This window comes from Ramularia collo-cygni, assembly GCF_900074925.1.
Source record: "Ramularia collo-cygni strain URUG2 genome assembly, contig: RCC_scaffold02, whole genome shotgun sequence".
NCBI lineage: Eukaryota > Fungi > Ascomycota > Dothideomycetes > Mycosphaerellales > Mycosphaerellaceae > Ramularia > Ramularia collo-cygni.
Genome location: NW_019716256.1, coordinates 1254219 through 1282075, shown reverse-complemented (window position 1 = coordinate 1282075; position 27857 = coordinate 1254219). Strand labels below are relative to the sequence as shown.

Sequence of the window (27857 nt, the reverse complement as noted above, 5' to 3'; positions counted from 1 at the left end):
ACTCCGGCCGCTAGACAATGGCTGTAGATCGTGTAGAACAACCCGAGCACTGACCATCCAAAACAACCACGCCTCGGCCTCTCCACGTGGCTGTGGAATAAGGGCTGAAAACAGGATAGATCACTGTGGCATATCCAAGATGACAATGYCGAAGGGCACAGCAGCGTTGTTGTGCGTTGGTGGAAGAGCATCCGCAATCTCCTTCCTGACTGACAATCGATTTGATGCCGCCAAGTAAGGAAACCTCTTCCATCCTTTTGGACCGATCGACGAATCCACTTTGTTAGCCCGGTCGAGAAGCCTTTTCTCCGCTACTTTACTCGATGTCGTCCTCTCTGATGAACTCAGCAGCCCTCTCAGCCACTGCGTAAACCAGACTCTGCAGATTTGCCCTCGGGATTAGTGGGAAGATGCTGGCATCGACGACCCTCAAGCCTTCAACGCCGTAGACATTGAATCGCTCATCCACAACACCTCCATCCTTCCGCGGTAACATGGCGCAAGTTCCACAAGGATGGAACTCGCTTTGTAGATTGTCCCGCGTCCAAGCTTCCACATTATCAACGTTCAGCTCATAGTAACCAGGTTGGAACGCAGTGCCATTATCAACAAGCAAGTTCGACAAGGGTTGCGTTCTCACGACCTCTTGTAGATGGAGTGCTGCCGCAGCGAGAATCTTGATGTCCAGTGAATTGGACAGGTAGTTCGGGTCGATCCGTGGATATTGCGAAGCATTCGACGATATGATGTGAACACTCCCGCGCGAAAAAGGATGCTGAAGAACAGCCGTGATGGTGAAGAAGTTTCCTGGCACGCTTGCGAGAAAGACTTTTGCGCTGTCATTGGAGAGCTGCGGAGACATTCCACCAGGAGTGGCGAATTCTTGTACCACTGCTTCATGTTGGAGGTCCGAGCAGAGGAGAGAGTGCTGCAACGAGTTGTGGGAAGATTTATGATGAGGGCATTGCTTTTCAATCGTGCCATTCATTCCAGGATATTCGAGACCCTTGATYTGCTCCATAGAAAGAAGAGCAGACATGGCACTGATCGTCGCAAGTGATCCGCTCCGATTGCTGACGTATTGATCGTATGCTTCATTGAAGATGGTCTCATTTGCAAAGTCGTCGAGCGTAAAGATGCCCGGACGAACTTTGTACCCCAGAGGAACGTAGGCGTGATCTTGCAGATTCTCTCCCACGTTGATATTGCTGAAGACTTCTGGAATATTGTGCCTGTGTAGCACCTTGGGGTCACCAATCCCAGATAGCTCGAGCAACTGTGGGGAACCAAATGCGCCAGCGCTGAGAATGATTTCCTTTCGGGCATCGACGTTGTATTCTACGCCGTTCACGATGTACGTGACACCCGTTACCTTGGGCTTGTCGCATGAAGCGTCGATTTGGATCCGCTGAACATGCGCTCCGGTGATGACTTTGAAGTTTTGCCGCAGCTGGGCATCCTTCAAGTAGGTCGTTGCAGCATAGCTTCGACTCCTTGTGGGCAGCTCGAAATTAAGCAAATTCGTGTAGCCTCCGAGAGCGAGTCCATCCCGTGGATCGGACGGGACAGAAAGGCCGAGCGTGTTGTATGTTCTCGGCCAGGCCTCATCGAGCTCTCCCTGGATGTCAGCAAAGGTGGTGCAGATAGGACCACTCTCGCCATGCTCATCAGGGTCGATGTAGCCAGTGTCCAGCGATGCAGCTGTTTTCGCTGAAGGTCTCACGTAGCTTTCCGACTTTTCAAAGAACGGATCCAGGGCAGACCAGCTCCAGTTCTTATTGCCCAGCAAGCCCCAATTGTTGATGTCCTTCTGAGAAGCATGGGTCCACCAGAGAAAGTTGATAGCCGAAGAGCCTCCAAGCTGCTTGCCACGAGGATGCGCCAATACGTGACCATTCGCAYTGTCTTGAGGAGTTGTATGGTAATTCCAGTCGTACTTTGGATCACTGTATAGCGATGTCAGCAGTCCAGGAGCCAGGACGTTGATGTCTTCAGTGCGGTCTTCGCCAGCTTCGAGGACCACAACTGCAGTATTGACGTCTTCACTGAGACGAGCTGCCACGGTGAGTCCTGCAGTCCCTCCGCCGACCACCACGTAGTCAAATGTGGTAGGTGTGCAACGTGCATAAGCAGCGAACACGAGAACGGCTAGAAACAGCATTGTGAGAGCACTGGACAGTCAATCCACGAGCAATCCTCCATTGCAGCGGGACTTACGTTCAAATATGCTGAGCTTCGGCCTTTGTGTGGCACACGCATGGCCGGGGTGGCTCGCGGTCTTGTTCGGCTGCAGTGTGCATTTGCAAGCGAAGGGATGCCTTGCTCGTCTCGTGGGCAAGCTCGTGGAAGGTGTAACGAATCATCACCCGCCAATCGGACCTTCCACTTCCAGCAGGACGATGTCAACCATCGCTGGATTTCTCAATTCTGAAGCGAGATGGGTCAGTGGAAGAAAAGGACTTGCAAACCGCTACCTAGAGGAATCTCTGTCGTGATAGTGATCAAAGAAAGACATGGGATGCCATTGTGCCAAATAGGTTCGTCGACCCACAGAAACAGATACCCACTCCACTGCCTCACCGCTTCAACTCCCTTGCCAACTAAGGTACCCTATTAACATGGCGGAACGGAGCACAGCAGAGTACCAACGCGAAGGTTTCATGACGGAGATGCCGCCAGTGCCCGAAGATGAGTTCTGTGTGTTCGGCACAGTACGTATAAGAAACTATACGGCAGCCACTTGYCTGACCTTCTCAGGTGTATGCTCACCCAGAGCACGCCGATACCCTGGAATCGGTATATGCAGAGACCACGAGACTATCAGCGTCGGAGCCTGGAATCATTTATTATTGCTTGGCCAGAGATGGTGATGATCGCAATGTGTTTCATTTCTTCGAGCGATATACTGGTCGCAAGGCTTTTGAGGAACATAACAGCACACCGACTGTGAAGAAGCTCCTGGCTGATGGTCTGATGAGAGGCGTGAAGGCAAAGTTTGTGCAGCCTATCAAGCCAACTGTCCAGCCGTCGTCTAAGGCTTGACGAACAACAAGCAATGAGATGCACGGGTGCAGATCGCGCTCACAGGCAGCAACGTGATTGGCATGTCGTGGGTATCAAGCTTGCCTAGATAATATACCTATATCCCTTCTGCAGAGCTCTCGCTGCTTGGAAACTGATACCCTCCATTTCGGCAGTCTTTTGCAATTTCCTAATGTCCCGCTCGGTGAGCTCGTGGTCCTCATTCTCCATTCTGTCGAGCTGTCTGTTCTGATACTCCAAGTAAAATTTCATAATGATGCCACAGATTCCAGCAATACTGACAAGTCCAATGTTGATCCCCATGGCCTTGATATAGTGCGGTGCATCATTCTCCCCATAGGTAAATGGGGTCCAGATTGAGGCTGCATTTCCGATGCTGTTCATGAAGGCTAGAGATGCAGCACGTTTAGCTGGTGGCCGTGGGATGGCGTTGGCGATCCATGCATAGATTGTCCCGTTCATTACGAAAATCGCATTGAGCATAAACAGGCTAAAGTAGCGGCCGCCGAATGATTCTGTGAACATGAATACTAATGCTCCCGCAATCACAATCGGGATAGGGTACATGTAGAACCAGAAGCGATTGCCGACCTTGTCAGAGGCGAATCCGTGCGATAGGGACCATATGACAGTGAAGACATATGGGGGTGCACAGAGCAATAGCGATCGGATCCTGAGTGTCGTTCCAGTAAGGTTGGGATATAAACTGCGAGTCAATGTCGGGTAGAAGTTTTGGAATCCAGCGGCGCCCGTGATGCCATGGTAGGCCAGAGCGAGTATGTACGTCTTTGGGTCGAGAAACTAGGACAGGAGGGTTAATATTGTCAATATAGTCTTGGGCGGCATCGCTGTTCTTGACTTACGGCAGCTTTCATTCCTGCGATCTGAGACATGCCTCCACCAACATCGACATCAGCCTCCCTCGCGTCAAGCGCCATTCTGCGTATTGCCACAGCTCGCATCTCTGGTGAAAGCAGACGCCAAGTGGTTGGAAAGTCGGGGAGGAAAAAGATAACGATGATACCTAGTCCAATCGTGGTCACACCTTCGATAACTGTTTGGTTGTTAGCGTTAACGTGAGACAGTGCCGCAACAGATTCACTGACTGTACAGCCATTGCCATGCACGATAGCCTCGAACATTGTCAAGTCCGCTGAGGATTCCAGCAGCGATCAAATTCCCAAAGGCCCCAGAAATCAAGGATCCAGAGAAAAAAATGGACATCCGTAGATTGAGTTCCTCTTTGGTGTACCACTTGGAGAGGTAGAAGAGTACACCCGGGAAGAAAGGGGCTTCGACAACGCCCAGAATGAATCGACAAACAATGATCCCAGCTGGAGTTGAGACTTGTGAGGTCAAGGCGGAAACCAATCCCCACACACAGATGAAGAATCCAAGGTAGTACGCGGGTCTGCCACAGTGGTTGAGAAGCAAGTTGGACGGTACTTGCATAAGAACCTTTCAACTGTCAGTCGAGGAGGTTTCGAGCACTGGTGTAAGCTGGACTCACGTATCCAACAAACAAAATACTCAAGCCTAGTTGATATTGGGTATCGTTGAGGCCTAGACTGTCTTCCAGGCCTTGCAATCTGGCTGCAGCATAGTTGTTCCTATCGATATAATTCATCAAATATCTAGACGGGAAGAGCAGTGTCAGCGATATCTTCAATCATTCCGACGTGGACCAAGGCGTATGATAGCACCCGACCCCATCCACCCTTTGCCCTTGGTCTACTTACACCATGACGACCAGAGGCATAATCAGAGTGTCAATCTTTCGTCGCAACTGCTTCTCGATGATCTTCTCCTCGGGAGTGAGTGTTCCATGATACAGGTCTTGCTCTTTCGCAGCACCGAGATCTGAGTCGTGTACATCTTCGTTGTGGAGAACATCTCGCTTCTCAATGCTTGAGATGTCTGCCATGATGGTGGCGATGGGGTTGGTGATTGCCCGCTAAGATGGGCAGCGACGAACGAGTGAAGAACGAAAGTCCCCGAGCGGGAAGGCCTTGTTATACCTCGTGTTCACCGCGATCCTCTGAGCGTCGGCGAGCATACCACCGCGTCACACTAAAACTCCACAAAGGAGGGGAAGCCCGTCAATTATTAGCACATTGCCACGCGCTGTGGGGATCGGCAATACCATGTGGTACAGCCGAATGCACGAATTCAGGCAGATGTTATGCATACAATAGCCGTCAAAGGCCGCCGGTAGAACCTTTTTCAAGACAGCTTAATCGATCAGCCGCTGTTAAGCACCATGATCCAAGACGCCCAGCCATCAAATGTGCAGGCATTAGAAAAGTCTTGCTCGCTCAAGCTTCGAGCTTGCGACTCTTGATGGAACGACAGTCGAGAGTCCCGCCAAGTGCGATGGCGGCGAGAAATAAAATCCGAGCCACAAACGCGAGTGACTGTTGTCAATATCTCGGTGTTGATTGGTGTGGCAGAAGCGAGGATCGGGTGGTCTTGTTGATCGGCGAGGTGGTATGCCGACATTCGCAGAGTTGAGGGTTGGGGTTAGGGTTGGGGTAGCCGCACAGCGATGAGGATGCTCTCACGAGTGTCATATACTTAGCTATGGCGATTGTCCAGCAACGTTCATAACTTCGATCAGTGATTGCCAGTCCAGAATCATGGCACCATCACCGTGTYCAAGCAATCTGCCAGACTTTGGTTTGTGTGAATCCGCCCTTTGCATACTCCAAGAACATCGAGCCGCAATGTGCCACCACTTGAAAACACCATCAGCATGTACATTCCAAATCACATTGCTGGTAAGCATAGAGGAGACCACAGACTTAGGTGCACATTGAATGGAAAAGACAGTTCAACTTTTGGCGAGGCTGAACACGAGTGGCATACACATCAACGTTTCGAATTCGTAGCTCAGTACAGACGCCATTCGCCTTGCAATCGGAACCGACTTGGTCCGTTTTCCCATTTGCCCAAACCCAGAAGCCGCTGTAGACACCACTCATGAAACAACACTCGTATCTCCGATAAGGAGTCTAGTTCATCTGGCGGATCAGAGCGTTGATGTACTCCTCACGGTTACCAAGGTCACCACCCTCAACGAAGTGCTTGAACTTGCGAGGACGGAAGCCACCGGTAGGGTTGCTGAGCTTGAATGGCCAGAGGAAGTTGGAGGCCTGCTTGAAGTTGGGTCCAACGGTGTAAATCTCGTGGATCAAGTCTTCCATGCAGACAATGCCGTGCTTTCCGAGGTGCTCCTCGATGATGGCGTTGTCGGTGAGAGGAATGCGGTGCTTCTCAGCGGTCTTGGCGTATCCGCGCTTGTAGATGAGCTCACGGACAGACTTGAGGTTGGGGTAACCGTAGGCGACGAATGGCTCGACGATCTTCAACATCTCCGAGGTGGCCTTGGTCAAGCGGATGAAGACACCGTTGTTGATCTGGAGAAGACGGAGGAGCTGGAGGGTCTTGCGCTTCTTTGGGTCGATCTTGTTGATACCCTTGATGCGGACGACGAAGACCAACTTGGGCTCGGCGGGCACGTAGTAGCTACCCTCGGACTTGGCGACACGGCCAAGGCGGATCTTCTCACGCTCAAGGTCGCGGTACTCCTTCACGTACGACTCGGCACGCTTGAAGATGGTCTCGCGCTTGCTCTTGTTCTCCTGTGGGTGATAGAGTCAGCAAATGCTTTTCAATGCCCATGATCTTGTGAAGAGTGAAATTGTCACAGCACAGTCAGTCCCGAAAGATGGTTAACTAGACGACAGCACCGCCCGTAGGCTAGTCGAGGTGTTGTTGGATATTCTTTCATCAGAGTACAAGGAGGGAGGGCGGATGAGGGGATGATGTGTACCTTCTTGCGAGCATCACGCTTCTCAGCGGCCTCGGCGCGCTCCTTCTCCTGCGACTTGCGCTTCTTGAGGAGGGTCTCCGGGACGAGAATCTGGTCCTTGGTAGGGACAGACCTGAAGGTTCATGTCAGTCGGTCCGCGCGTGCAAGGGATTGAATCCCCGAGCGAAGAAGTGCGGCACAGTGGTCTGCTGGCGCTCATGCATTCTCCGCTGACACTCCTAGAGTGGGCGATGTGTGCCGTGCTGTTCAGACTCAATCTTACGATCTTGTCATGAACTGCACCGGCCTATCCACCTCATATTCTGACGAGCCATCCACATGGGATGACGCCGCGCAGGATTGAGGCAGGGTGGAGTGTCTTTTCTGTCTGCGCACGAGTGCGACAGAGCAGTAATTTTTGCATTGCGATTGTGGACCGACTGTGCTGCGCTTCTTCACCCAGAGGCGATGGCGGGCACATACTGCTGAGCGGACTTTGGTGCCATGGCGATAATGGTCCTCGGTGTGGTGATGAAGGAAGGTCGGGGTGGTCGTTGGGCGTGCAAGAACAAATCTCGAAAAGCGAAAACGATTTCAAGATGGAGCGAAGTGTGACGCTAAGGATMGGGCTTGGCGGAAAGACATGCCGACTATCGAGTACTTCACCTCACCAAAGGGCACCCCTCCGGACATCATCATTGCATGCACCGCTGAGAATGTCGTCGTCCCGTCGTGGAGTCGGGCTGAGCGCCTTTTCAAATGCTGCCATATCATCAGACAAATATGCCGCGCATGGTGCCGCGCTCCGTCTTTCCCATGCCGATGCGCTCGCCAACCAGCTCGCAGTGTTCCAAGCAGCACTGCACAATTTCTCTCTCACGCACGCAAAGGACATTCGCAGTAACCCGTCCTTTCGCGCAGAGTTTGCGCGAATGTGTCATGCGATTGGCGTGGATCCGYTAGCAGGCAGCAACGCCGCAAACAAAACGGCGCATGATGGGAAAGCGGGCGGCAGCGTGTGGGCGAAGATGTTGGGGACAAGTGTGAATGACTTCTACTTTGAGCTCGGTGTACGCCTTGTCGAAGTGTGTAGGGAGAGTCGTGGTGAAAATGGAGGTCTCATTGCTCTGTCTGAAGCAAGAAAGCGAATTGCAGGCGGGCGAGGCTTAGYGGGTGGAGGAATGGAGGTCACAGACGATGATGTCGAGCGTGCATTGCAGAGTCTCGAGCCACTGGGCGGCATGTTCACAATCATGAAATTGGGAAGTGGCAAGTTTATCCGTTCTGTGCCGAAGGAACTGAATCCCGATCAGAGCAGGGTGCTTGAGGTCATTCAGATCATGGGGTTCGTCACAGTCGGCATGCTGAGAGCGAATCTGGACTGGGAACAGGCACGAGCCGTGGCTGTTATAGATGATCTCGTGGCCGACGGCATGGTTTGGGTGGATGAGCAGGGTGAGGAGGTTGAGTATTGGAGTCCGGCTGGTATGCACGAGGGGTGAAAGGCCACTGCAAACTCTCATTTTGTGCCGAGATGGAAGTCTATTGCCAGCCGATACCCATCGCATGCTTTACGAACCACTGGACACCTTCTGATCAATATGCCTGAGTCCGTGATAACTGACGCTCAGAATGCCTATCCAGCGCGGCTGACTTCGGCAGAACGCAGTGGCAAGCGATCCAGCCATGCCTTATGTTAGTAACCACAGCTCCCGGACGAGACACTGTTAAAGATTCTGGAGTTCGTGTTGAGCGAGGACCACTCTGAACAGCATCTCGATATGATGCGCGTCAACCAACGCTTCTTGCAGCCCCAGGACTGTTCTCCCCGATATTTGTACCACGCTATATCTCCAGCCAACGACAGAATCGCTACAGCGTTTCAAAGAAGTGCGCAAACATCCCATACTGAGCAGGAACATTCGCGAGGTCAGCTACGTGGCATCGCCGGCCTGTTCGAGACCAAATACCTTTTAGAGCTTTGTGGCCGGAAGAAAAATGTCAAGGGCCACAAGGCGTTTCAATCTTCCAGGTGCATTCCTACCGGAGAAACATGTAGGATATTTGCATGATTGGGGTGATTGGGATCAGCTCCTCAACTCAGATGAATGGATCAATGCCATGCTCAAGAGTTCCCCACTTCTCCCTAAACTCGAAAGCTTAGTCTCACATCCCTTGGACCTACCTTCTGAGGATATGCTGCTCAGTTCCAGTGGCTACGAGATAGATCCGAGGCTGCGAAGAAGTGTGCCAGACTGGAGACTTATCGGGCATGTGTCAGGCGATGATCTCCTCAATACGATCCCTCCCTCCCGGTCTTGGAAAACCTGGCAGCGCTACCACCGACCTGTAGGCTCGCCACTGTGGAGCTTGCTGTGTCTGCAAGGGTCAGACTGCACCCCGCGTTGGCGCACGGTTCCTTTGGCAGGATACTGGTCCAAAGCCTTCACTTTGTGACTTCTCTCGTTCTCACKTCTCTGTTTGAGCGATCCTGCTCACGACCCAAATTTCGTTGTAAATAAATGCACATACTTCAAGCCACGTCAAATCTAAGTGCTTTCAGCTCCAAGGCAGTTAAGGGAAGAGGCCAGGGCAAAGTGGAGTGGGAGAAGTGCGTTTCATTCTGATGGCGAGCTGAACAACGGAGTGGGTCTCGGGTCTAGAAGGATTCTGAGGGGAGCAAAGTCATTGAACGATTGAGACTGTGACCTGTCAGGAGGGCAGGCACATATGCGGGCCTTGGAAGGCGACAAATGCCGGCATTGGTGAGCTTTCATGAGGCTCCGGGAGTGCGTGTAGCTGGAGCGAGCGCGTTGTTGACCAAATGTGGGCGTTCCAGGTAGATATTTATGGCGAAGCCCTCCACATCGATGGTCTCGTCTACCGTATCATGTGCAAGACCTACCAGGCCAGCGCTGCCAGGCTCGATCTTGGTCAAGTGAAGTGAAGTGAAGTGAAGTGAGACATTGAAGCATTAAAAAGCACCAACCTCGCTTCGATAAGTTCCGCCGAACAACAACTCTTTCCTTCACCAACTTACTCATTCAGCAATAGCAATTGAGAATCCAACTACCGACATCGCGCCTCGGGGAGACGTTGTACTCGTGTGCAACGACCGTGACGATGCAAGCAAGAAGTAGGTAGCATAGGGTAGTAGACATGCCGCCGATTTTGCTAATGTTGCACAGAATTCGCCTCCGCACGTCCTCACACGTACTCCAGTTGGGATCCTCCGTCTTCAGAGCGATGTTCGGGCCTCACTTCAAAGAGGGCAAAGCACTTGCCGAGAACGGTACTGTCGAGATTTCACTGCCGGAAGATGACCCGCAGGCCATGATCACCATGTGTAAGGTCATGCACATCAGCCCAGATATCATGGCCAAAGTCCCGAACTACAAGGAGCTTGAGCATCTGGCAGAACTTGCGGACAAGTACGATACAGTGTCTGCTCTTGGACCAGCAACATATCTGTGGATCAGCAAGGCACTCCCCCAGAGCAGAATGCAGGGCAGGATAGGACTCATGGCAGTGGCGTACGCGTTCGATCATGCTGAACTGTTCGATCGCGTCGGTCATGCCATCGTTATGGATGCTGCGGCCCCAGCAGCTTGGGGGGTCGGAGGTCCAGAGCACATGGTTCCGGTCTTTCGTAAGTCTCGCACACGATTGATCAAGTCAGCAGACTAACAAATCCTTTGCAGTCAAACTTGAGGTTCTGCGCAGTCGATTAATCCAGAAGATCGGAAAGGCCATCGACGACGTCATCTCACCCGAAGTTAGCAATGGTGACGGGGTAGATAGTAGCTTCAAAGGTCGGTGTGGCTGCGATGCTCAGACCAAGCGAGTCCTCGCATTGGTGCGTCAACTCAGACGCTCGCGTCTGTGGCCACTGTCGGAGGTATACAATAGACCTCTCTTCGTATCCATCAAAGCGGCCAAGCACTTACAGCTACAGCTCCCGAAGGACATACCGCTGTGCGAAGGCAGCAAGACCGGGACCCGTGGATGTGTCATTAATCAGTTGGAGACTGAGGGTACCATCGCCAAGAGATTCCAGGCGGAAGCCGACACCTGGGGGACCGACGTCAAGATCTGTCTCATGTGCGCCAAAAGCGGTAGCCTGGGTTCCGTTGGACCTTGCAGACACCGCTGAATCAACGAATGTGGTTTCGGCAGCACTGGAAGTGAATGCACCATCCCCACACTGGAATGGTCGTCGTGCCTGAGAAGGACCACACTTCGCTCTCAATATGACGAGCGAAAGGGGAAGGCRACTGTTCAAAGTCTTCTGGGAATTGGGGTGTCCGGCGAGTTTATAGGACAGCGCGCAGTTTCCAAGATCGTAGGGTCGGGATGTGTTGGGGTTSGGATTGGAGGTTGGCCATAGTCCACGCCGAAGGCTCAGTCCAGAGGACCACAATGCAAAATATGTCCAATACCAGGTGAACTACCAACATTCTACTCCTACATTCTCATCCCTGCATCATTCGCAAGTCCCGTGAGTATCATCTCTATATTGACCAATCTTACAGCTCCCCAACGCCTCGCCACGCATCAAAATTTCACCAATGACACCTCTGCCCCATGCAATCCAAATCCAACAAGTAAGCGAATTCTATCTGACCATACTCGATTGACGCGGGGCATCAGCATTCGGACCTTCACTCGGATCTCTCCCATCTCTTTGCCCAAGCACGGCTTTCATCGCCTTGCAAGCTTTGAGATAGTGCTCCTTCACTCCGGGTGTGGGTTTCCACGGATTGGGTGCTTTATCCCATCCATGTGGTACGCCTGGAACCATGGTATAGTTCACATGCTTCCCAATCTCTTTGGAGGAGAGCCGCTGGTAGAAAGCCTGTCCTTCATCGAGCAGCATGTCCCATTCGCACGTGTGCATGATGATCTCCGTGGGTAATKCATTCCGTAGGAGATCTGTAGCTGCTACGCCGGGGGAGAGGTACGGGGAGTCGAGGGAGACATCTTTGGGTGGGTGGAGGTAGGAGTCGTCGAAGAGGTTCGTAAACAGCGAGGGCAGTTCTTGATCAGCGCGGACGCAAGTTGCTCGGCGCTCCTCACGAGTACGCGTGTAGTCTAGAGAAGGATACCAAGGGACGATGCAGCGGATCTTGATCTCGGGTAGTTCAGGAATTGCAGCCGTATGAACCATGGACGTTGTTTTGGTAGGGTTTGGAGGCTTGGAAGGCGGTGGGTCTCTCGGATCTAGTATCTCGCCCTCGGGTGGGACTTTGGTGGAGGAGCTTGACCCGGAGTGCGATGCAGAAGAGTCGCGGGCATGTTTACCATCCTTCTGTGCTGTCTCACTATCTTCCTGCACAGTGTCCAATGTCTTGCCTGCATTTGCACCTTCTTTCACCACAACATCTCCTTCCTCGCGCCTGAAACCCGTCTGCTCATCATACAGCCGTAGAGGAACGGTAAATGCCATATTGGCGCCAGAGGAAAAGCCAGAGAGCACGATCTTGTCTGTATCAATACCAAATTCTGCGGCATGCTTGTGGATCCWGATAACAGCATCTACACCGTCCTCTACTGCTGTTGGGAAGGGATGTTCAGGAGCCAGCCTGTAATCCACTGATACCACGATGGCATTCAACTGCTGTACGACAGTCCCACACCATCGTGCATCGTCGTACGGAGAGCCGAGCGTGAATCCTCCCCCATGGAAGTTTATAACCACAGGATATCCACCCCATCGCCGACCACGTGAGCTCCGCCGCCGCATAGCGCCACTGATGGAGCCTATTGACCTTCTGATTGCACTTCCTCTTTCTGGCAGTGTTCCAGCTTCCTCATCGCCAAACACCCCTGGACGGGCTGTAAATGTCTTCTTCTGGGAGTTGAAATCGCTAGGGACATAGAAGTGGAGTGTAATCTGGCCCTTGATCCCGGCTATTGTGCTGTCGATGGTACGGTAGAAATTGGGCTTGGGTGGTCGCGGGGGAGCAAGACGATGTAGAAACATGCCGATGCCCATGAGGAATCGCCAGATCTCAGCCTGTAGATGGAGCAGCCATCGCGGCCTATTGTTCACAGTCTGGTATTGGTGGAGCTGCTTGTTCTTGTTCGTCGTACGGTTGATCGAAGGCATTTGTATCTCCGGCAGGGAGAGAATCTCGAAGACGCTCGACCGCCGCCGAGGGGCTTCATCCTCGGGCTGCTGCTGCCCGGCCTCGACCATTGTGGGGGTTGATATGGATCACTCGAAAATGAGATCAAAGGAAGAGTGGCATACCATAGTTGCGACGAGCGGGAAATTGTAAGGAGTGACGGAGGAGGCGTCCCTGCACGCACGTGGCAAAAGCTTATCTAAATCCAACCCTCGAGGATCGAGCCGTCGGGACGTCTACCTTACTTTCACATCATGCGAATATCAAGGTACTCGACACCATCTTTCAACTCTCCAGGCAAGCCATATCATCAATCCTCCAAGCAAGAACCATCAGTGAGTGACAGTCTGGCCACCAGCCGGAACCGAGCCAATTCCCTCACGCAGCGCCTCATCATCAGGTCTCATCTTCAACTTTGCATCGAGAAGCGACACTCTGCTGCTTGGTGGCCCATCGCTCGGGTCGCGCAGCTGGCACATGGCATAGTAAAATGCCCCATGCATTTACCGACCGGTCCTGTCGAATATTGACAGGCTGATGCACAATGGTTCTGTGCTGATGCCATTCACCGTGAGCACACCTACCTGCCCGTAGGATTCGGATTCCGGAAGGCCTGGGGCATATTGAGTCTCTTCATTTCTCTGCGCGAAAGACCGTGACGCTGCGCCTTGTTTGGCTTGTTTGGAAATTTTCCAAAGGGCTGACTGTTGTTGGCCTGTATGCTGTCTTCTGCAAGCGATTGAATCGGATATTGTTGAGAGTCCGTTGTTGGGAAAGTCGCAGGCAGAGCCCGTCGTAAGTCCATACCCCGCTGCAAGCCTGGTAGCATGTTTGATTGCTGTTCATCCTGCCTTGGCTGGTCCATGATGGATTTGGTGTACCGCTGCGAATCCCATTCCTGCCACTTCAGTTCTCTGAAGAACACTGGAGGCTGAACCCTTGGAGGCTGTGGTATATAACCTTCCTTCACAGGATCCCACGGACCATGCCACGGGCGGGAGGTAGGACTGGCTTGTTGAGCAGGAGAAGGATACGCTGGCTCTTGAACGGAGGCAGGCTTGAGCCGCGTTTGAGGGGATAGCGTGGACTCATGCCCTGCATCGGGATCAGGCTTGATGTTCTGTTTAGAGTCCTGTTCATCCGGATCAGGCTTGATGTGCTGTTTAGAGTCTTCTTCGTCCGGATCTGGCTTGATGTACCGATCGGAGGCTGCGACGAAACTCTGCTGGATTGAAGGCAGAGCCTCCCGTGCTCTACCTGGGACAGGAATTTCGACCCGTTTGGCGCGCTCGTTGAACCCTTCCTCGACCCAAGCCTGGCGCCGCTCACTTCTGCTCCCGTCTACTCTTTGGTACTGATAGGGCCGCTGATCAGTGTACCGCTGCCGACCATGTTGCGGAGAGCTCTGGCTGCTAGGATCCATGGGTGGATAGCGCTGATGGCGATCTCGGGGCATCTGCCGAGACTCTCCTGGCGTTATGCGAGCCATGTCCCGAACGGGAGCTGCTCGCGAACCATTTCCTGCGTGCTGCAATTCCCTGCCATGTGGAGCGGCGGATCTCGAAGAGATGGACTGTCCATACCTAGGRGGTTTCCGCCGATAAGCCTGGTGGCATGAGCTTCCAGGCGCCACGCCCTGCTGATCCCTCGACCGCTGTGTGTATTGGCTATGAGGATATGTACTGTACGGAGGGGCCTGGGCAAGAGGTCTGCCATACCCGTAGCATGAGCTCGAGGGATGGGCATGGAGTGGCGCGGGATCGGGATGTCTCGTCTGCGCAATCTGCTCACCATACTATGCAGCGTCAGTAACATGGATGGGCTGCAGTCTCTACGATCAGAGAACACCTACGTTCTGTCCGTGGCCTCCCGAATCATACTCGAAATTGCCATCCAGGCATCTTCGGCAGTGGTGGTGGCCGTAAATAGATGGCCACTCACACCCGACAGTCTGACAAAACATTGCGAACTCTGGTCAGTGGATGAGAGAGCAGTACGGTGCGAAAGCCCTTTGTGATTCTGGACGGCGTTCGAGGTTTGCTCGCTGATGTAAAATGAGAACATTCTTTGTGACCGCCAAGTTCTACGTACTGACGTGATGCCTGTACACGGGCTTTGCGAATTTCGCTAATCAAAACAACAAAAAGAACGATACGCCGTGTCTACTGACACCGATGAACAGGTCAGCCGTGAGACAATGATTCCATCACCCCTCGGAAAGCATCTTCTCTATCTGGAAGGCCCAAGTCCTAGCCTTTTGGTCGATTATCGTCATACGACTCGCGACGAACAGCACCAATATTGCCGACACAACTGCGGTCAAGATCTGCGCTCGAAGGAGGACATGAGGCATGGTTCCGTCCGCCAGGATGAGGTAGTAATTGTGGCCACCCAAGACCCAGCACCAGGCAAACAACAGCGCGTTTCTTGTCGTATTGAAGATTGTAGAGTGAACGAGGAAAATGGAGAACGACCATTTGCCAAGTATCTGCAGAGGTTTTGCGCTAAGAACCCGGCGCAAGTTTGGAAGTCCGTGGAGAGAGGCGAAGAAGAGGAGTGCGCCGATGGTGTAGCAGCAGTTGCCATACTTTGCCGGTGTATTCCAATGAGGAGGCTGGATATATCTCTGGAACCAGTAATCTGGAGGTAGGCTTTGGAGGTCGTTGAGTTCGCGGAAGGGAAGAGACAGGAGACCGATTCCTGCAAGCAGGCCAACGGTGGAGAAAAAGGTGACTTTGTCCGTGTGGTGTGATATGCTTAGTGGCGAGGCTGTCTTCAGAGACTGCTTCTCTGTTACTGGGATAGCGTTTTGACGGAGTCGTCGCTGATATCTTTTGATCTCGGCGATGGAAAGGCCTGCCATGAAGCCTGCCATCTCGAACGTCCCCTCCCAAATATGGTAGAGAGTCAAGAGCAAGACGACGGCTAGACGTGCGAGAGGTCGGACAGAGGCGATGCCCAAAAGGACCAGGTAGACCGCGAAAGAGGATCGAAGTTCGAATGGTATGGACCAAAGTGCTAATCCTGAGCGTTAGTATGCGTGTCATATGCGGCGTCTCTCGGTCAACTCACTGTTGTTAAGACCCAGATTCCAGATGGGATCCACGCAGTTCAGGTTATCTGTAACGTACGCCATCCAGCACTTCAGATGCGCCCAAGGAGCCGTCAAAGGAATCGCATTTGGACAGCTCTCTTCCAGCAAATTCCAGGGATACAAGTTGAAATAGAACAAAGTGTGAGACACCGCCGCCCAGCAAATCAGGGGAATGTACAGTCGAAACGTCCTCCGGAAGACGCCGGACGTCAATCTTCGATAGAACGTCACATCAGGCCGTCCATCCTCGCAATTGCTCCTGACTGCAACTGCGAGAGAATAGCCTGACATGACAAAGAAGAGCCGTACCATCGCTGGACCTGAGAAGAATACCCGAATAGGTGGGATCTGAAGCCARTGCTGATTTTCTGAGCTGGGACTATCCCAGTAAGATCTGTATAGGACGGCCCAGTCCAGTACGGTGTAATGGAACACTGCCACGATGCAGGCTGCAACACCGCGTAGGCCGTCAATCCATTCTTCCCGGACTCCGTCTGTCATTGTCGTATGTTTGTTGTGCGTCTCGGTGGAGAGATGGTGTCGACGAATTCTTGAGCGAAGTACACAGAGGTTGACGCAGAGCAGCCACCTCCCTCGACATTCAACACACGTGTTACGACTAGTGAGAAGCAATCACTAGGTGAGGGTTGATGTGGTGACTGCTCAGAGACAGGAACGAGGTGGTTTGGAATGAGATCTCCGATAGGTCGATGACCAGCCTCTAGGTACACAGCACAGCAACACATGCAATACAGTCGTCTCGCACAGCAATGCCAAGGTTATCGTCATCGTAACGAGACAGCGCTCATCGTTTGTAATTGAAGAGCTAAGCCGATAGGTCGCAGGCGTGGACCGTTGAACTTGGCGGACAACGAGAGAAGGCCTATCACAACGGCTCCCAACACACACTGCCTTTTGTTTTCACAACGACCGTTGCGAGGCGATACTTCTGTTGTTGGGATCGAAACGGCTGGATGTTCGAGATTCAATGTCGAAGACGATATCAGCTCACATCCGTAGCTTCTCGACTTRTGAATTCACCGCCAATTTCGAACGTCGTCCAAGATGTTTGCGAAGCCATTCGACTATACAGATGCGATTGTGCTGTCCGAGAAGCAGAGTTCAGGATTCCACTCACCCTTCTTCCGCAAATCTGCCGGCTCGAGCAGCAGACATCATTTACAACTCCCTTCCTCGCAACGACTTTGGGAACTCTGGGATCGGGAACTGGCCACATTGGTCTACGTGTTGAGCTTATTGCCACCCGCGTTCCTCACTCTGGATGGCTTGCGAAAGCTGTCCCTCTCTCCAGATGCAACTTACTGGACCGGATTCTGGCTGTTGTTGGGGACTTTCTTCCGACTGTKCAATGTTGTGTTCTCTACCCTGGATACAGTCTGGCGATTGCCATACATGCGAAAACGACCTAATACCCGGAAACTCCGTCTAGAAGGCACCGAGGTTCCAACCGTGGATATCATCATCACTGCATGTAAAGAATCGAGAGACATCATTATGGATACCGTTCGCGCCGCTTGCGTGATTGATTACCCACGGACACGCTGTCGGATCATCATTGCGGATGATGGAGCAGACTTTGAGTTGCGAGAGATGGTGGAAAGTCTGCGATCGGAATACTCGAACCTCTACTATTACTCCCGCATCAAAGTTCCGGGTGCTGACCACAAGGCCAAAGCTGGTAACATTAACAGCACCCTGGAATGGACAGCTACTTTTGCATGGGGAGCTTCGGAGTGGTTCGCCCTTCTGGATTGCGATATGATCCCCGAACGAGACTGGTTGCGAGCACTACTCGGTCACGCCACGAAAGATGCTCGTGTCGGCATGGCACTGCCTCCACAAGGATTCTACAACATCCCAACCAACGATCCCCTCTTCCAAAGTACTGAGATTCAATTCGCCTTGGAAGACCCGCTGCGAGACTGCTTCAGTGGTGTTTGGTGTAGTGGCTCGGGCTTCCTTGCCCGAAGAGCTGCTATCGACGACATTGGCGGATTTCCCGACTCATCTCTTTGCGAGGACATCCTCTGTAGCATGAAACTTAATGGCGCCGGATGGAAATCGATCCTCGTCAATGAGAAACTGCAATGGGGACTGATGCCAGATTCGATTGAGGCGCATATTGAACAACGACGGAGATGGGCTGTCGGAACCATCCAGAATGCTCTGCAATTGGGTTTCTGTCTCGACAAGCGTCGACTATGGGGATTCTCGCCAATACAACGCTTCCAAGGCTTCGTTTATTGCATCGGACCCTTCTTCAACTATGTGGTACGTCCGCTTGGTTTCGTCGTCCTACCCTGGTGTCTAGTGTTTGGAGACGCAGTCATCCTGGCACCCACGACGGAAATGCTCAAGATTCAACTGGGATGGAATCTTGTCAATCGGTCCCTCTACTTGTGCAGAGAGATTTCCGATTCGAAAGCCGTCTCTTTCCATACGTTGCGCCAGAAAGCAGTTGGTGCATTCTGGCTGGGACCCGTGATCGCGGGATCCATCATCTCCGAACTATTCTCTGGAAAGAAGAGACGAGGAGGAAAATTGAAGTTTGTAAGCTCAGGAAGCATCGATTCCCCGATGGCGGAACGCGATGTACATGCTCGAGCTTCGCTTGGATATAGATTGAAGACGGTACTTCTGGACGAGAGGTATTTCTGCAACACGCTAGTGCTGCTGAATGCCATCTTGTGCTTCACGATCCGCCTGCGCATGGACATGCAACAATCTGGATCCTCGACGCTATTCTTGTTGAGGAGTTCGCTTTCCCCTGGATTTGGCTGGGAAGAGTACTTTTCTTTTCTAATACCTATCTTATATGCGATGATGCCGCCCACGGTGCCCGAGAGACACAAATTGATGCAGCAGGATGCTGCGACGGGTGTTTGGAGAGCAAAGGAGGGGAACAAGGGAGTGCGGTGGACCGGCATGTCTCTGTTACAGGAGCTTCCTGCTTATGCTATCCTTKCATGGTCTGGAATAGCTTTGCTGATTGTGAAGGCTTAGAGTGTGACCTCGGGATATCAGGGTGTAGCTTTCTTACTACTTTCAATTTTCCACGTTATAAGATGCTTCAACGAACAGGTACTACAGTCTCGAAGATAGACTTAATTTCGGGCACTGGTGCTCCATGGATCATTCACTTTGTTACATAGGTAGTTCTCTACCAGAATCTTCCCTTCCCAAGCGCAGCAAACTTATTCATCTTCACAACAAACGCACCGCGATCAATCGTATTAATCACAATCCAGCCGCTTGGAAAAGTATAATGACTCCAAGTTCCAAACGACCAATCCGCAACTCCGCCACCGGGCTGATCATCATCTTCGGGGTAAACGTCGAAGAAAGCAACCTCCTCGACACTCTTGCCAGTAGGATCGCGACGAATCGAGGAAACATCCAGGATACGCAGACCGGCTTGGTAGTTTGACTGATAGGCAAGACCATTGTATACGAATTGATTGTGGTCGACAGATCGGACTTTGGACTTGTAGAATCCCGTGTTGACTGGCTTCTCGAGGGATGAGATGTCGAAGATGTAGGCTTTTTGATGATTAGCTTGTGCGTGTCTAAGTGTGTGCATTTCAAGTATATCACTTACAAACTGGGAATCCGTCCTTGGCGGGAGACTCGGGATCGGTGCGGTTAGGGTCGATGAAGCCCTCGTCGAGTTCATCGTCGAGAATGAGGTGTGATTGCCACATTGGGTTGAGGACCCATCCTTGATGGGTGTAAGAAGAACCTGTGTAAGGAGTGCGAGAGATGATGGAGGTAGCGTTAGGACCGTTCTTGTTCGTTACGTCGTAGATGGTGAGAGTATCCTCATTGTAACCATAGCAGATATCACGACCGTAGTACTTGGCGTCAGGACCTCTGTACACAATACATTGAGCGTCGTGGACGTAGCCTGTTGTGAATTGTCAGCGATTGTGCGTGAACTTTATTGTTTAGCAACCCACCATCCTGTGRTGCACATCCTGGTGTAGTAGGGTTCGATGCATCGCTCATATCAATAAAGATGAGACCTCCTCCACATGAAGTGTTGCGAGGAGCTGCGCCAACAGCCACGGCATAGCCCTTTTCTTCGTTGACAACGACATTATGGGAGCGTCCAGCAGGGAGGCCGTCTATCGATAGATTAGCTTCTAGCCACTCGCATCGTACTGGAGGGTTGTACTCACCAATGAACAATCCTGTCAGATCGGTAGAAGTGTTGAAGGTCTTTGGAGCTTTTGGGTTGATCTTCAGTAGCTTCTTCATGTCGAAGATCTGATCAGAGTCAGCGAGTGCGATCACATCAACCTGTCTCTCCAAGCTCAATCTCACCTGCACACCATGGCCAACACCCTCGGATCCAACCACCAAGTAATCACGCAGGACCTTTATCTCACGCCAAATCACAGGGTCCGCTTGAGCAGGCAGACGTCCCAAATAGATGAGCTTCCCCTGCTTGCTGACTTCCGCAAAAGCAGTTCCGTCTGTCTGTCCAATGGCTATGAAGTCCCGTTTACCGTGAGACCAACCCCAAGAACCAGAGCCCTCGGAGGTAGGCTCTGCGCCCAACTCAGTGTGCGTTAGAAAGTCGTACATATCGATGTCCTTGCATCCATAGGTTTGGCTGGCATCGCCCTTGACAGCTTCAGCCTTGCCATTGACACAGCGGATGCGGTCTTTGTTGGATCGTTTCTTGCCGAAACCTGCCCATTTCCTGTCGTCGTAGTCGCCGGCAGCTCTGTGGGTGGCCCAAGCAGACTGAGAAGGTCAGAATTGTGCATTTCAGTCCATGAAATGTGATTTGTACCTCTTTAGCCTCCATCATGATCTTCATGACCTCGCCAGATCGATATTCATCCGCAGAGTACATGGCCGCCGAAGCGAAAGGCAGCAACGCTGCCGCTGCTGTGAAACCGCGCATGATGTACAGTGAGGCCAGAGTACAGAGACAGAAAAACGTCGTAGACGACCAAGAACGCGAAATTGGTACTCTGCCTAGCTATTATACAAATTTTACTTCAGTGGCGAGGCAGTAGCTCGGGGACCACCACGATCGCGTCGATTTCGTGGCTGCCATGCTGTGGTGGAGACTCGATTCTACCTTCTTATCGTAGACACATCTCCGCTGTACGGTAAGACGGACTTCTAGTAGATTGTCGCAGGAGCAGATCATTGGCCTAGCCAATTGCTTGGAAGAAAAGTCGTCAGGCTTGGCTTCTGCAAGTGCTGTCCGGGACGCCGTCGTGAGATTCGTAGTGAAGACTGTGGACATGTTTTGGTGGCGATGTCTTCATTGCGTTGATGCATGTACTCCTGCCCGTCGAGTTTGAGCGTTTCTCGTCAACCTGAAGTGGTTTCGGATGGAAGTTGAACGCAGAGGATGTTGAAGTAGAGTGCCGAGCCTTTGGCTAGCTCCACCCGCCAAGCCTTGGATAGCCCCATGAGGAAGGTCGTCAGATAGCGACAAGGGGTTATGTCGGAACCGGGCTGTGCTGCCTGAATACAAGAGTGTTACTTAGTGATCAATGTTTGTAATGCGGCGGCATTAAGATGATCGATATGGCATGAGCGGCGGGAATTGACGTCCAGTAGGTAGCTCCGACTTGCCGACCATTCGGTTCGGTCTGGGCTGCCTATTGACCGTAAGACAAAAGAAGGCGTGGAGAGCGATTGGGCGAAGAGCTGTGAGCAGTGATTCGAGAATGCTGGGACTTGTTAGCTATACATAAACAGAACAACTTGCTCAATCTTGCTCGGCATGCGTCCTCGCATGTGCATGCCAACAGATAGCCAATGCTGTCTCGGCCTCCACTAAGATACAATCTCTGTCAGGACCTCCGTCAGCACCTACTGTTTTGGCGGTAGTACGGGGGTCGGTCATAGTCGCTCGTGGTATCATTGAATTCTAGACTGATCCTTCTATCGCTAGTACATGTCGGTCGATCCATCATGCGCCAACAGCCTTCAAGCTCTTGACAGTAWCCACAATAGCTTGTTCGAACGGCCTATATTGCAGTCCCAGCACCTCCTTGGACCGAGAGTTGTCAAATCCATAGATGCCTTCCTCAGGAAAGTCACCACTCTTGGTCTTGGTATCCTTGGTCATAACCTCCGGCTGACTCTTTGCAACAACCTCCAAGATTCCCTTGTTGGTGAAGTATCCTGCAGTGATGAAGAACCGCTTGTTCGCTGCTCCCTCCTTTTCAATAGCCAAGACGTGGGCCAGAGCAAGATCGCGAACGTCGACCCATATGAAAGTGCCCGTAGGTGGTACCTCCTCTTTGAACTTTCCGAGCATTGCGTCACGAATGCGCTGGTTTGATGTGTTGAGTGAATCGAGGGAGTTGAGGTAGTGAACGATTGGTCCAAGTACAAGAGGTGGGCACATGGTTGCGAGGGTGAAGTTTGGCTTCTCCTTCTCGACAAAGTCCCAAGCTGCCCTCTCGGCGTAGGTCTTGGAGGCTCTATAACCGGCGGATGGCTCCTTGAGGGCCTATTACGCTTCGTCAGTATAGGGTGGCACCCCTGGAAAGGGAGGTAATACCTGTTCGTGTGTGATGGGATCCCAGTCCGCTTCACTGTAGGTCTTGCCTGGAGCGGTACCTAGATTGGGGTTGACGATKCTGGCGAACGAGCTCGTAATCACCACACGCTTCACGCTTGGAGCGCTCTTTTTGATGGATTTCAGGATTCCAGTGGTGCCAATGACTGCGGGATCGAGCAGCTCCTTCTGGATGTCCGTAACGTTGAAGTGAAACGGCGATGCAGTGTGAATGACGGCCTCGAACGGCGGGTCAGAGATAACAGCCTTGTCAAAAGCTCCTTCTTGAGCAATGTCCTCGACAATGGCAAAATCAAGCTGGTCTTTTCCGGCATTGGGGTGTGCTTGAGCGATTTTGTCTGCCTTTGCCTGAGAGCGGACTGTTGTGACGACGGAATGCTTGTGCTCGAGAAGGTACTCAAGCACATGGGCGGCGATGAAGCCGGAGCCTCCTGTCAATAGAACTCTCATGTTGTTGGGTTTGGTGGTTGAAAAGTGTTTGGTTGGCTGTAAAGAGATTGTTTTCTGTGAGAAGAAGGTGCGGGGGAGATGTGAGGTAAGTGAAGCAGAGAAGGGAAGCGGCGTTAGGAGATTAYGAAGCATTGAGGGCAACCATCGCCTAGGTGGGACCGGGATGCTGATGTGATCTCAATGATGTCTGGAGAGATAACGTCATGGCAGACCCCTTCTTCATATGACATGCGCGTCTGCTGATGAACGCTTACAAGGCTTGGAGTACTGTATCTTGTGTCGTTCTCAACAGAGATGTCGCAATATGAGGCTCGATGAAGGTTGTCGAGAAGGAGAAGGAGAAGGAGCGAAGGCAAGATGAGAAACACGCAGGTGCCAGATCCGCCGCCAAGGTCCTGGGCGAATGAACCTGGGAGCTTCCACGAGACTGCATTGCCGTCGGTCCAGTATTTCTTTGAATAGGCGAGAAGAGAGAGCATGCCAGCTGTACTTGATGACGGCAACAAACTGGTTTTCTAGAGGTCTGTATCTCGTAGTCGTTACCTAGGTAGAAAAGACATCTGGAGGTGAATTTAGCCTGAAACCCGACGACGCGTCGAGCTTCCGCTTCTATCCTCTAGATCTACCTGTAAAGTTGGCTTCACCAGATTGACAACAACACCATCCAACACACAAGATGGCCATGAACTTCGCCCCGTATCAATACTCGCCGCCAGAGTCCATTCGTGCCAAATCTCCACCACCACTCCGCTCTCCGCCAGTCTCACCGCGTCCCCGACCCGCGAATCCAGCGCGGAATATCTCGGCAATCACATCATCAGACACGACCGATCCCTGGGCCGCAGCACGAAATCAACGCCTTCCCTCACCTTCAAGATATGCCGACGATGAGGAGCAAGGTTATGAAGATTTGGAAGCGAGACCGCTGAACAACGACCGGTACAACGACTACATTATCCCACAGTCCAACTACCAAACACGGGATCTACATGGGGATGCAGATATGTTCACAACCAGCTTGGGACTTCCTCTACATGTTGAGGCACCACTGGCGTATCTTCTACTCCCTCCGGCTGCTGGAGTGGTGCTTTTGCTGTTTGAGCATAAATCGGATTATGTGCGCTTTCACGCCTGGCAATCTGCGTTGCTCTTTGGGTTCATGTTCTTCGTACATATTATATTCAGCTGGTCCCGTTGGCTGAGCTGGATCCTGTTCATGGCTGATTTGGGGATGATGGGATACTTGGCATATGGAGCGTGGAGGGAAGGCAGTACGTTGGAACGATGGGAAGTTCCTATTCTGGGGAGACTGGCAGGCGGATTTGTCGATGATGAGTAGTCGAATATGGGAGGAGAGTGTATGATGAGGGACTTCTGGACGACTGCGTCGAGCGTCGATACGATGACTTGTTCTCGCCGCAATGCATTGTAAGTGAGCGGCTGAGATGGAAGCTCTGTCCAAGATGGGCGCCATCTCGTCGCCCGTGAGTAGCATTCAGAACCGTACCTGAAATACGGCCGTCTCCCTCCACTGTCCTTAAGTGTGTCTGGGCCGGAAGACGCCAGAGTGTTTTGACCCTTTCACTTCGAACACTTCAGCAGCAATACCCTCATCTCCATCATTCGCTCTTCAAGATTTACTCTTCAAGATTCACTCTTCAAGATTCAGGCTCTAAAATCGCCCTCGATATTTACCTTCCAACATTCACTCTACGACACTCACACGCACCGCCTGCAAAGACATCCTTTCCTCGCAATGATGTCTCGCCTTGTGCTGAAGTCGCTGGAGGTCCTTTCCTTTGGCAAAGGACGCTACGAAAACCTTTACCACCGGCTCCCTCCCACTGAGCGCTCATCTACCAGGGCCTCGAAGACGATCCTGATATCTCCGATAAGACAAAGAGTTCCTTACGGCTGCTGGATCAAGGATAGATATTCTAGAGATGCTCAGCAAGCCTCGCCGTAGTGAAGGGATATGGGTTAATATGAGGAGGGAGAGGGATATCGTTGCAGGATATTACGAAAAATTAGCGATGGCCGTAATTGCGCGTGGTTCGATGGACAGCCATGTAATGTCTGTCGTCCTGAGGGGCCGAGAACTGAGTTGCCACATGTCCGCACGTTGAACTTGATAGGTGGACATCTCTGCAGGACCTCGATTGCTTGCTAGACGCGGGWGACCTCTCGCTCAAGAAGGAGACGARGCCGCAGTGTAACGTTCATACAAGCAAGCCAAGTCAGGGGGAGAATCTGGGCATTGCGGCGTGATACCTTCAATGTACAAGAATGCCACGTTCTGCTTGTCTTTTTGCCAGTCTTGTCTCAGTGACTGCACATCCAGCTTTAGTTGCATAAATTGCCCAATGCACAATGAATACGGCTGTAAGTGTGTGGTAGGATGGTAGCACATCAGGGGAAGAAGTTGATATCGACGTCGTCATCTCGGACATCTAGCGGACCGGAGTCCGGCCACTTTTTGGATCTCAGAGGCGCACTTTCCCACCTCATCGTCACAATCAATAAGCCTCAAGATGTTTGCCCTTCGTCGTACGATCGTTCCTCAGCTAAGATGTCGCGTGATTCCTCAAGTCAACACGAGAGGATATGCCAGCCAACCGGTCGAGACCTCAATACCGGCTCCCGCGGCCGAAGCCCAACAGCATCGACAAGTTGTACAACAAGTAACGCAGAATGCCGTAGCTCCTCAAGCTGCCAAAGAGCCACCAGAGGATGATGGCTTGTATTGGACCGCATTGGGATTACTGTTGATCACACCGCCGGTGGTCTGGTTTTACTACCAACATCGGAAGGAGCATATGGGGAGGAAGAAGGAGGAGGTGTTGCAGAAGCTGGCGGAGAAGAGGGCTGCTTTTCAGAAGGAGTTGGGAAAGTGAGGGTGGATGATGTTCAAATTGAGATGAGAAAATGGGAAGAGAGAAGAGGGGAAGAGAGAAGAAGAGGGAACGAGGATGAGATCAAGGTCACTTTGACATCGCGGACTCGTTAGAGGCATTGCTATCTGAGAAGCCGCCTCGCAAGATACATACTGGCCATCACAGAAACTTGGAAGCCTGGATGCTCTGCTGATGTCGACTTCCTGCCACATCGCTCGCTCGCTGCTGGATTACCCTGCCTTCCTCACTCAATACATGGTCTCATCGCTGTCCCACTCCATGTCCATGTCATATCCATCATCGCCTCCAACCGGAGACTCCCATCCGTTCTCAACCGCAGACTCGCTCTCACTCTCGACCACGTCTGCATCTCTGCCCCCGCCGACTTGTCCTTCGCACGCCTTCAAAAGGCTACCAATCGCAGAGTCGGGATTCATGACATAGTCGCCAAAGTTCCAGCCTCTCGCATGCTGGAAGACGTTGAGCTGCTGTGCCAAGTGAGCGATCTCGCAGCGGTGGAGGTATTGGAAAGGCATGATGTAGCTCTCGCAGGATTCGTCGCAAGCTTCAAAGCCGCCGTTGGTGCATTCGCCGAAATCATCGTGCTCATCGCGACGGTAGAGCTGCATCTCGAACTTGCTCAGCTGCATCTGCTCCTTGATCTGCCATAGGCAATGGTACATGGTGTCGAGGAGTTCTTCATCTTCATTGCACATGGCGAGCATGATGCCCTGCAGGACGACTTCGCGGAGCTCATCGCGATGTCTCTGCGTGAAATCCAGGAAGTCCTGAGCATTGACGATCCCGCACTTCTTCTGGTTGTCGTACAGGTGCAGCTTGGCGAGATTGGCGAAGTTGCCCACAGTGAGGACAGTCGATGTTACGCTGGTCTCGTCTTCTTCCTCGTATGCAGAGTCTTCGAAGATCACCAGCTCTTCCAGGTTGGTGGCACAGTGGGCGACGTTCTGCCAGAAATCGGCGATCGCGCCATGGGAGGAGAAGGTGCCGGAGCTGACGCTGAGCTTGGTCAGATTGCCAAAGACGGCTTCGAGATCCTCGAATTCGACGTCGGTGTCAATCTGACCTTGGTGCAGAGAGCTGAATTTGCGATCGCCGAGAGTCAAGCTCTTGATCTTGCCCAGCATCTTGAGGCTCTCCAGCATTGGCGAAAGTGCGCCGAAGATGGTGTCGCAACGCACAACGCCGACGTGGACCTCGCGCAGATAGTCAGTGACGGCCACTCCAGCGGCGGTCTCGCGAACACCAGCAAGGCCCTTGAGAGCGTACTCCTCAAGCAAAGACTCGCTGAACCACAATGGCATGGCGTTGACTCCTGGGTGGTTGATGAGGTTCTGGATGGACATGGCGTTGAGCTTTGGCAACTGCTTGAGGCCTTCCCGAAGCTCCTGGCTGATAGCCATGACCATGCAGCCCATGGAATCGGGATCGTCGAAGTCCTCGATGCCGAACTCATACTCCATGGTGACTTGGTCGAAGATCTCGAAAGCGTGTTGCATCTCCTCAGCACTCAAGTCGGAGTGAGAGATGGTTTTCTCGAAGTCGTTGCACATCTTCTCTTCGTACCATGCTTGACTAGCTCCACATCCCACGCGGGGAATAAAGATCACATGCTCGATGTGGTGCTGGAAGTATGGTGAGCTGCAGATGAGGGTGAAGTCCGCGAGGGACGTCTTGGTTGGCGAGACGTAGACGGTCTTGATGCTCTTGAGAAAGTCGGCCTGGCCGGTGGTAGCAGCTTCGACGGCTTGGATGTGGTCGTTGATCGACATGGAAGACATGGCTGTGGATGATTTCTTTGGGATACAGGTGAAGGTTGGTGAATGTGAGAATGGAAGTCGGCGTT

The 27857-nt window shown here is 52.3% G+C and overlaps 15 protein-coding genes; 7 read left to right on the top strand and 8 right to left on the bottom strand.

Moving 5' to 3' along the window:
• Positions 1-316: 316 nt before the first annotated feature.
• RCC_02053 (related to choline dehydrogenase) lies at positions 317-2161 on the bottom strand (the record flags this gene model as incomplete). Its single annotated transcript, XM_023767336.1, has 1 exon — positions 317-2161. One exon carries the CDS (start codon positions 2159-2161, stop codon positions 317-319), a length of 1845 nt encoding a protein of 614 aa, XP_023623104.1.
• A 357-nt stretch (positions 2162-2518) lies between these two features.
• On the top strand, positions 2519-3042 carry RCC_02052 (uncharacterized protein; the record flags this gene model as incomplete). XM_023767335.1 has 3 exons in its annotated part: positions 2519-2537; positions 2638-2711; positions 2758-3042. 3 exons carry the CDS (start codon positions 2519-2521, stop codon positions 3040-3042), a joined length of 378 nt encoding a protein of 125 aa, XP_023623103.1.
• Positions 3043-3126: 84 nt separating this feature from the next.
• On the bottom strand, positions 3127-4966 carry RCC_02051 (probable MFS transporter; the record flags this gene model as incomplete). XM_023767334.1 has 5 exons in its annotated part: positions 3127-3843; positions 3906-4096; positions 4149-4500; positions 4553-4676; positions 4782-4966. The coding sequence occupies 5 exons, from the start codon at positions 4964-4966 to the stop codon at positions 3127-3129; spliced, it is 1569 nt and encodes a 522-aa protein (XP_023623102.1).
• A 1087-nt stretch (positions 4967-6053) lies between these two features.
• RCC_02050 (probable 60s ribosomal protein L7 subunit) lies at positions 6054-7359 on the bottom strand (the record flags this gene model as incomplete). XM_023767333.1 has 3 exons in its annotated part: positions 6054-6683; positions 6875-6986; positions 7337-7359. The coding sequence occupies 3 exons, from the start codon at positions 7357-7359 to the stop codon at positions 6054-6056; spliced, it is 765 nt and encodes a 254-aa protein (XP_023623101.1).
• A 210-nt stretch (positions 7360-7569) lies between these two features.
• On the top strand, positions 7570-8355 carry RCC_02049 (probable RNA polymerase II transcription factor complex subunit; the record flags this gene model as incomplete). The annotated part of the gene is made up of 1 exon (XM_023767332.1): positions 7570-8355. One exon carries the CDS (start codon positions 7570-7572, stop codon positions 8353-8355), a length of 786 nt encoding a protein of 261 aa, XP_023623100.1.
• A 496-nt stretch (positions 8356-8851) lies between these two features.
• RCC_02048 (uncharacterized protein) lies at positions 8852-9310 on the top strand (the record flags this gene model as incomplete). Its single annotated transcript, XM_023767331.1, has 1 exon — positions 8852-9310. One exon carries the CDS (start codon positions 8852-8854, stop codon positions 9308-9310), a length of 459 nt encoding a protein of 152 aa, XP_023623099.1.
• A 702-nt stretch (positions 9311-10012) lies between these two features.
• RCC_02047 (uncharacterized protein) lies at positions 10013-11006 on the top strand (the record flags this gene model as incomplete). XM_023767330.1 has 2 exons in its annotated part: positions 10013-10502; positions 10555-11006. The coding sequence occupies 2 exons, from the start codon at positions 10013-10015 to the stop codon at positions 11004-11006; spliced, it is 942 nt and encodes a 313-aa protein (XP_023623098.1).
• Positions 11007-11468: 462 nt separating this feature from the next.
• On the bottom strand, positions 11469-13052 carry RCC_02046 (uncharacterized protein; the record flags this gene model as incomplete). Its single annotated transcript, XM_023767329.1, has 1 exon — positions 11469-13052. The coding sequence occupies one exon, from the start codon at positions 13050-13052 to the stop codon at positions 11469-11471; it is 1584 nt and encodes a 527-aa protein (XP_023623097.1).
• A 509-nt stretch (positions 13053-13561) lies between these two features.
• Positions 13562-14470, bottom strand: RCC_02045 (uncharacterized protein; the record flags this gene model as incomplete). The annotated part of the gene is made up of 1 exon (XM_023767328.1): positions 13562-14470. One exon carries the CDS (start codon positions 14468-14470, stop codon positions 13562-13564), a length of 909 nt encoding a protein of 302 aa, XP_023623096.1.
• A 2670-nt stretch (positions 14471-17140) lies between these two features.
• On the top strand, positions 17141-19099 carry RCC_02044 (uncharacterized protein; the record flags this gene model as incomplete). Its single annotated transcript, XM_023767327.1, has 1 exon — positions 17141-19099. The coding sequence occupies one exon, from the start codon at positions 17141-17143 to the stop codon at positions 19097-19099; it is 1959 nt and encodes a 652-aa protein (XP_023623095.1).
• A 157-nt stretch (positions 19100-19256) lies between these two features.
• RCC_02043 (uncharacterized protein) lies at positions 19257-21008 on the bottom strand (the record flags this gene model as incomplete). XM_023767326.1 has 6 exons in its annotated part: positions 19257-19636; positions 19695-20000; positions 20053-20220; positions 20275-20362; positions 20420-20845; positions 20895-21008. The coding sequence occupies 6 exons, from the start codon at positions 21006-21008 to the stop codon at positions 19257-19259; spliced, it is 1482 nt and encodes a 493-aa protein (XP_023623094.1).
• A 1026-nt stretch (positions 21009-22034) lies between these two features.
• Positions 22035-23099, bottom strand: RCC_02042 (related to ketoreductase; the record flags this gene model as incomplete). XM_023767325.1 has 2 exons in its annotated part: positions 22035-22580; positions 22632-23099. The coding sequence occupies 2 exons, from the start codon at positions 23097-23099 to the stop codon at positions 22035-22037; spliced, it is 1014 nt and encodes a 337-aa protein (XP_023623093.1).
• Positions 23100-23775: 676 nt separating this feature from the next.
• On the top strand, positions 23776-24438 carry RCC_02041 (related to UPF0132 domain protein; the record flags this gene model as incomplete). Its single annotated transcript, XM_023767324.1, has 1 exon — positions 23776-24438. One exon carries the CDS (start codon positions 23776-23778, stop codon positions 24436-24438), a length of 663 nt encoding a protein of 220 aa, XP_023623092.1.
• Positions 24439-25630: 1192 nt separating this feature from the next.
• RCC_02040 (uncharacterized protein) lies at positions 25631-25993 on the top strand (the record flags this gene model as incomplete). Its single annotated transcript, XM_023767323.1, has 1 exon — positions 25631-25993. One exon carries the CDS (start codon positions 25631-25633, stop codon positions 25991-25993), a length of 363 nt encoding a protein of 120 aa, XP_023623091.1.
• A 248-nt stretch (positions 25994-26241) lies between these two features.
• Positions 26242-27792, bottom strand: RCC_02039 (uncharacterized protein; the record flags this gene model as incomplete). Its single annotated transcript, XM_023767322.1, has 1 exon — positions 26242-27792. The coding sequence occupies one exon, from the start codon at positions 27790-27792 to the stop codon at positions 26242-26244; it is 1551 nt and encodes a 516-aa protein (XP_023623090.1).
• Positions 27793-27857: the final 65 nt, after the last annotated feature.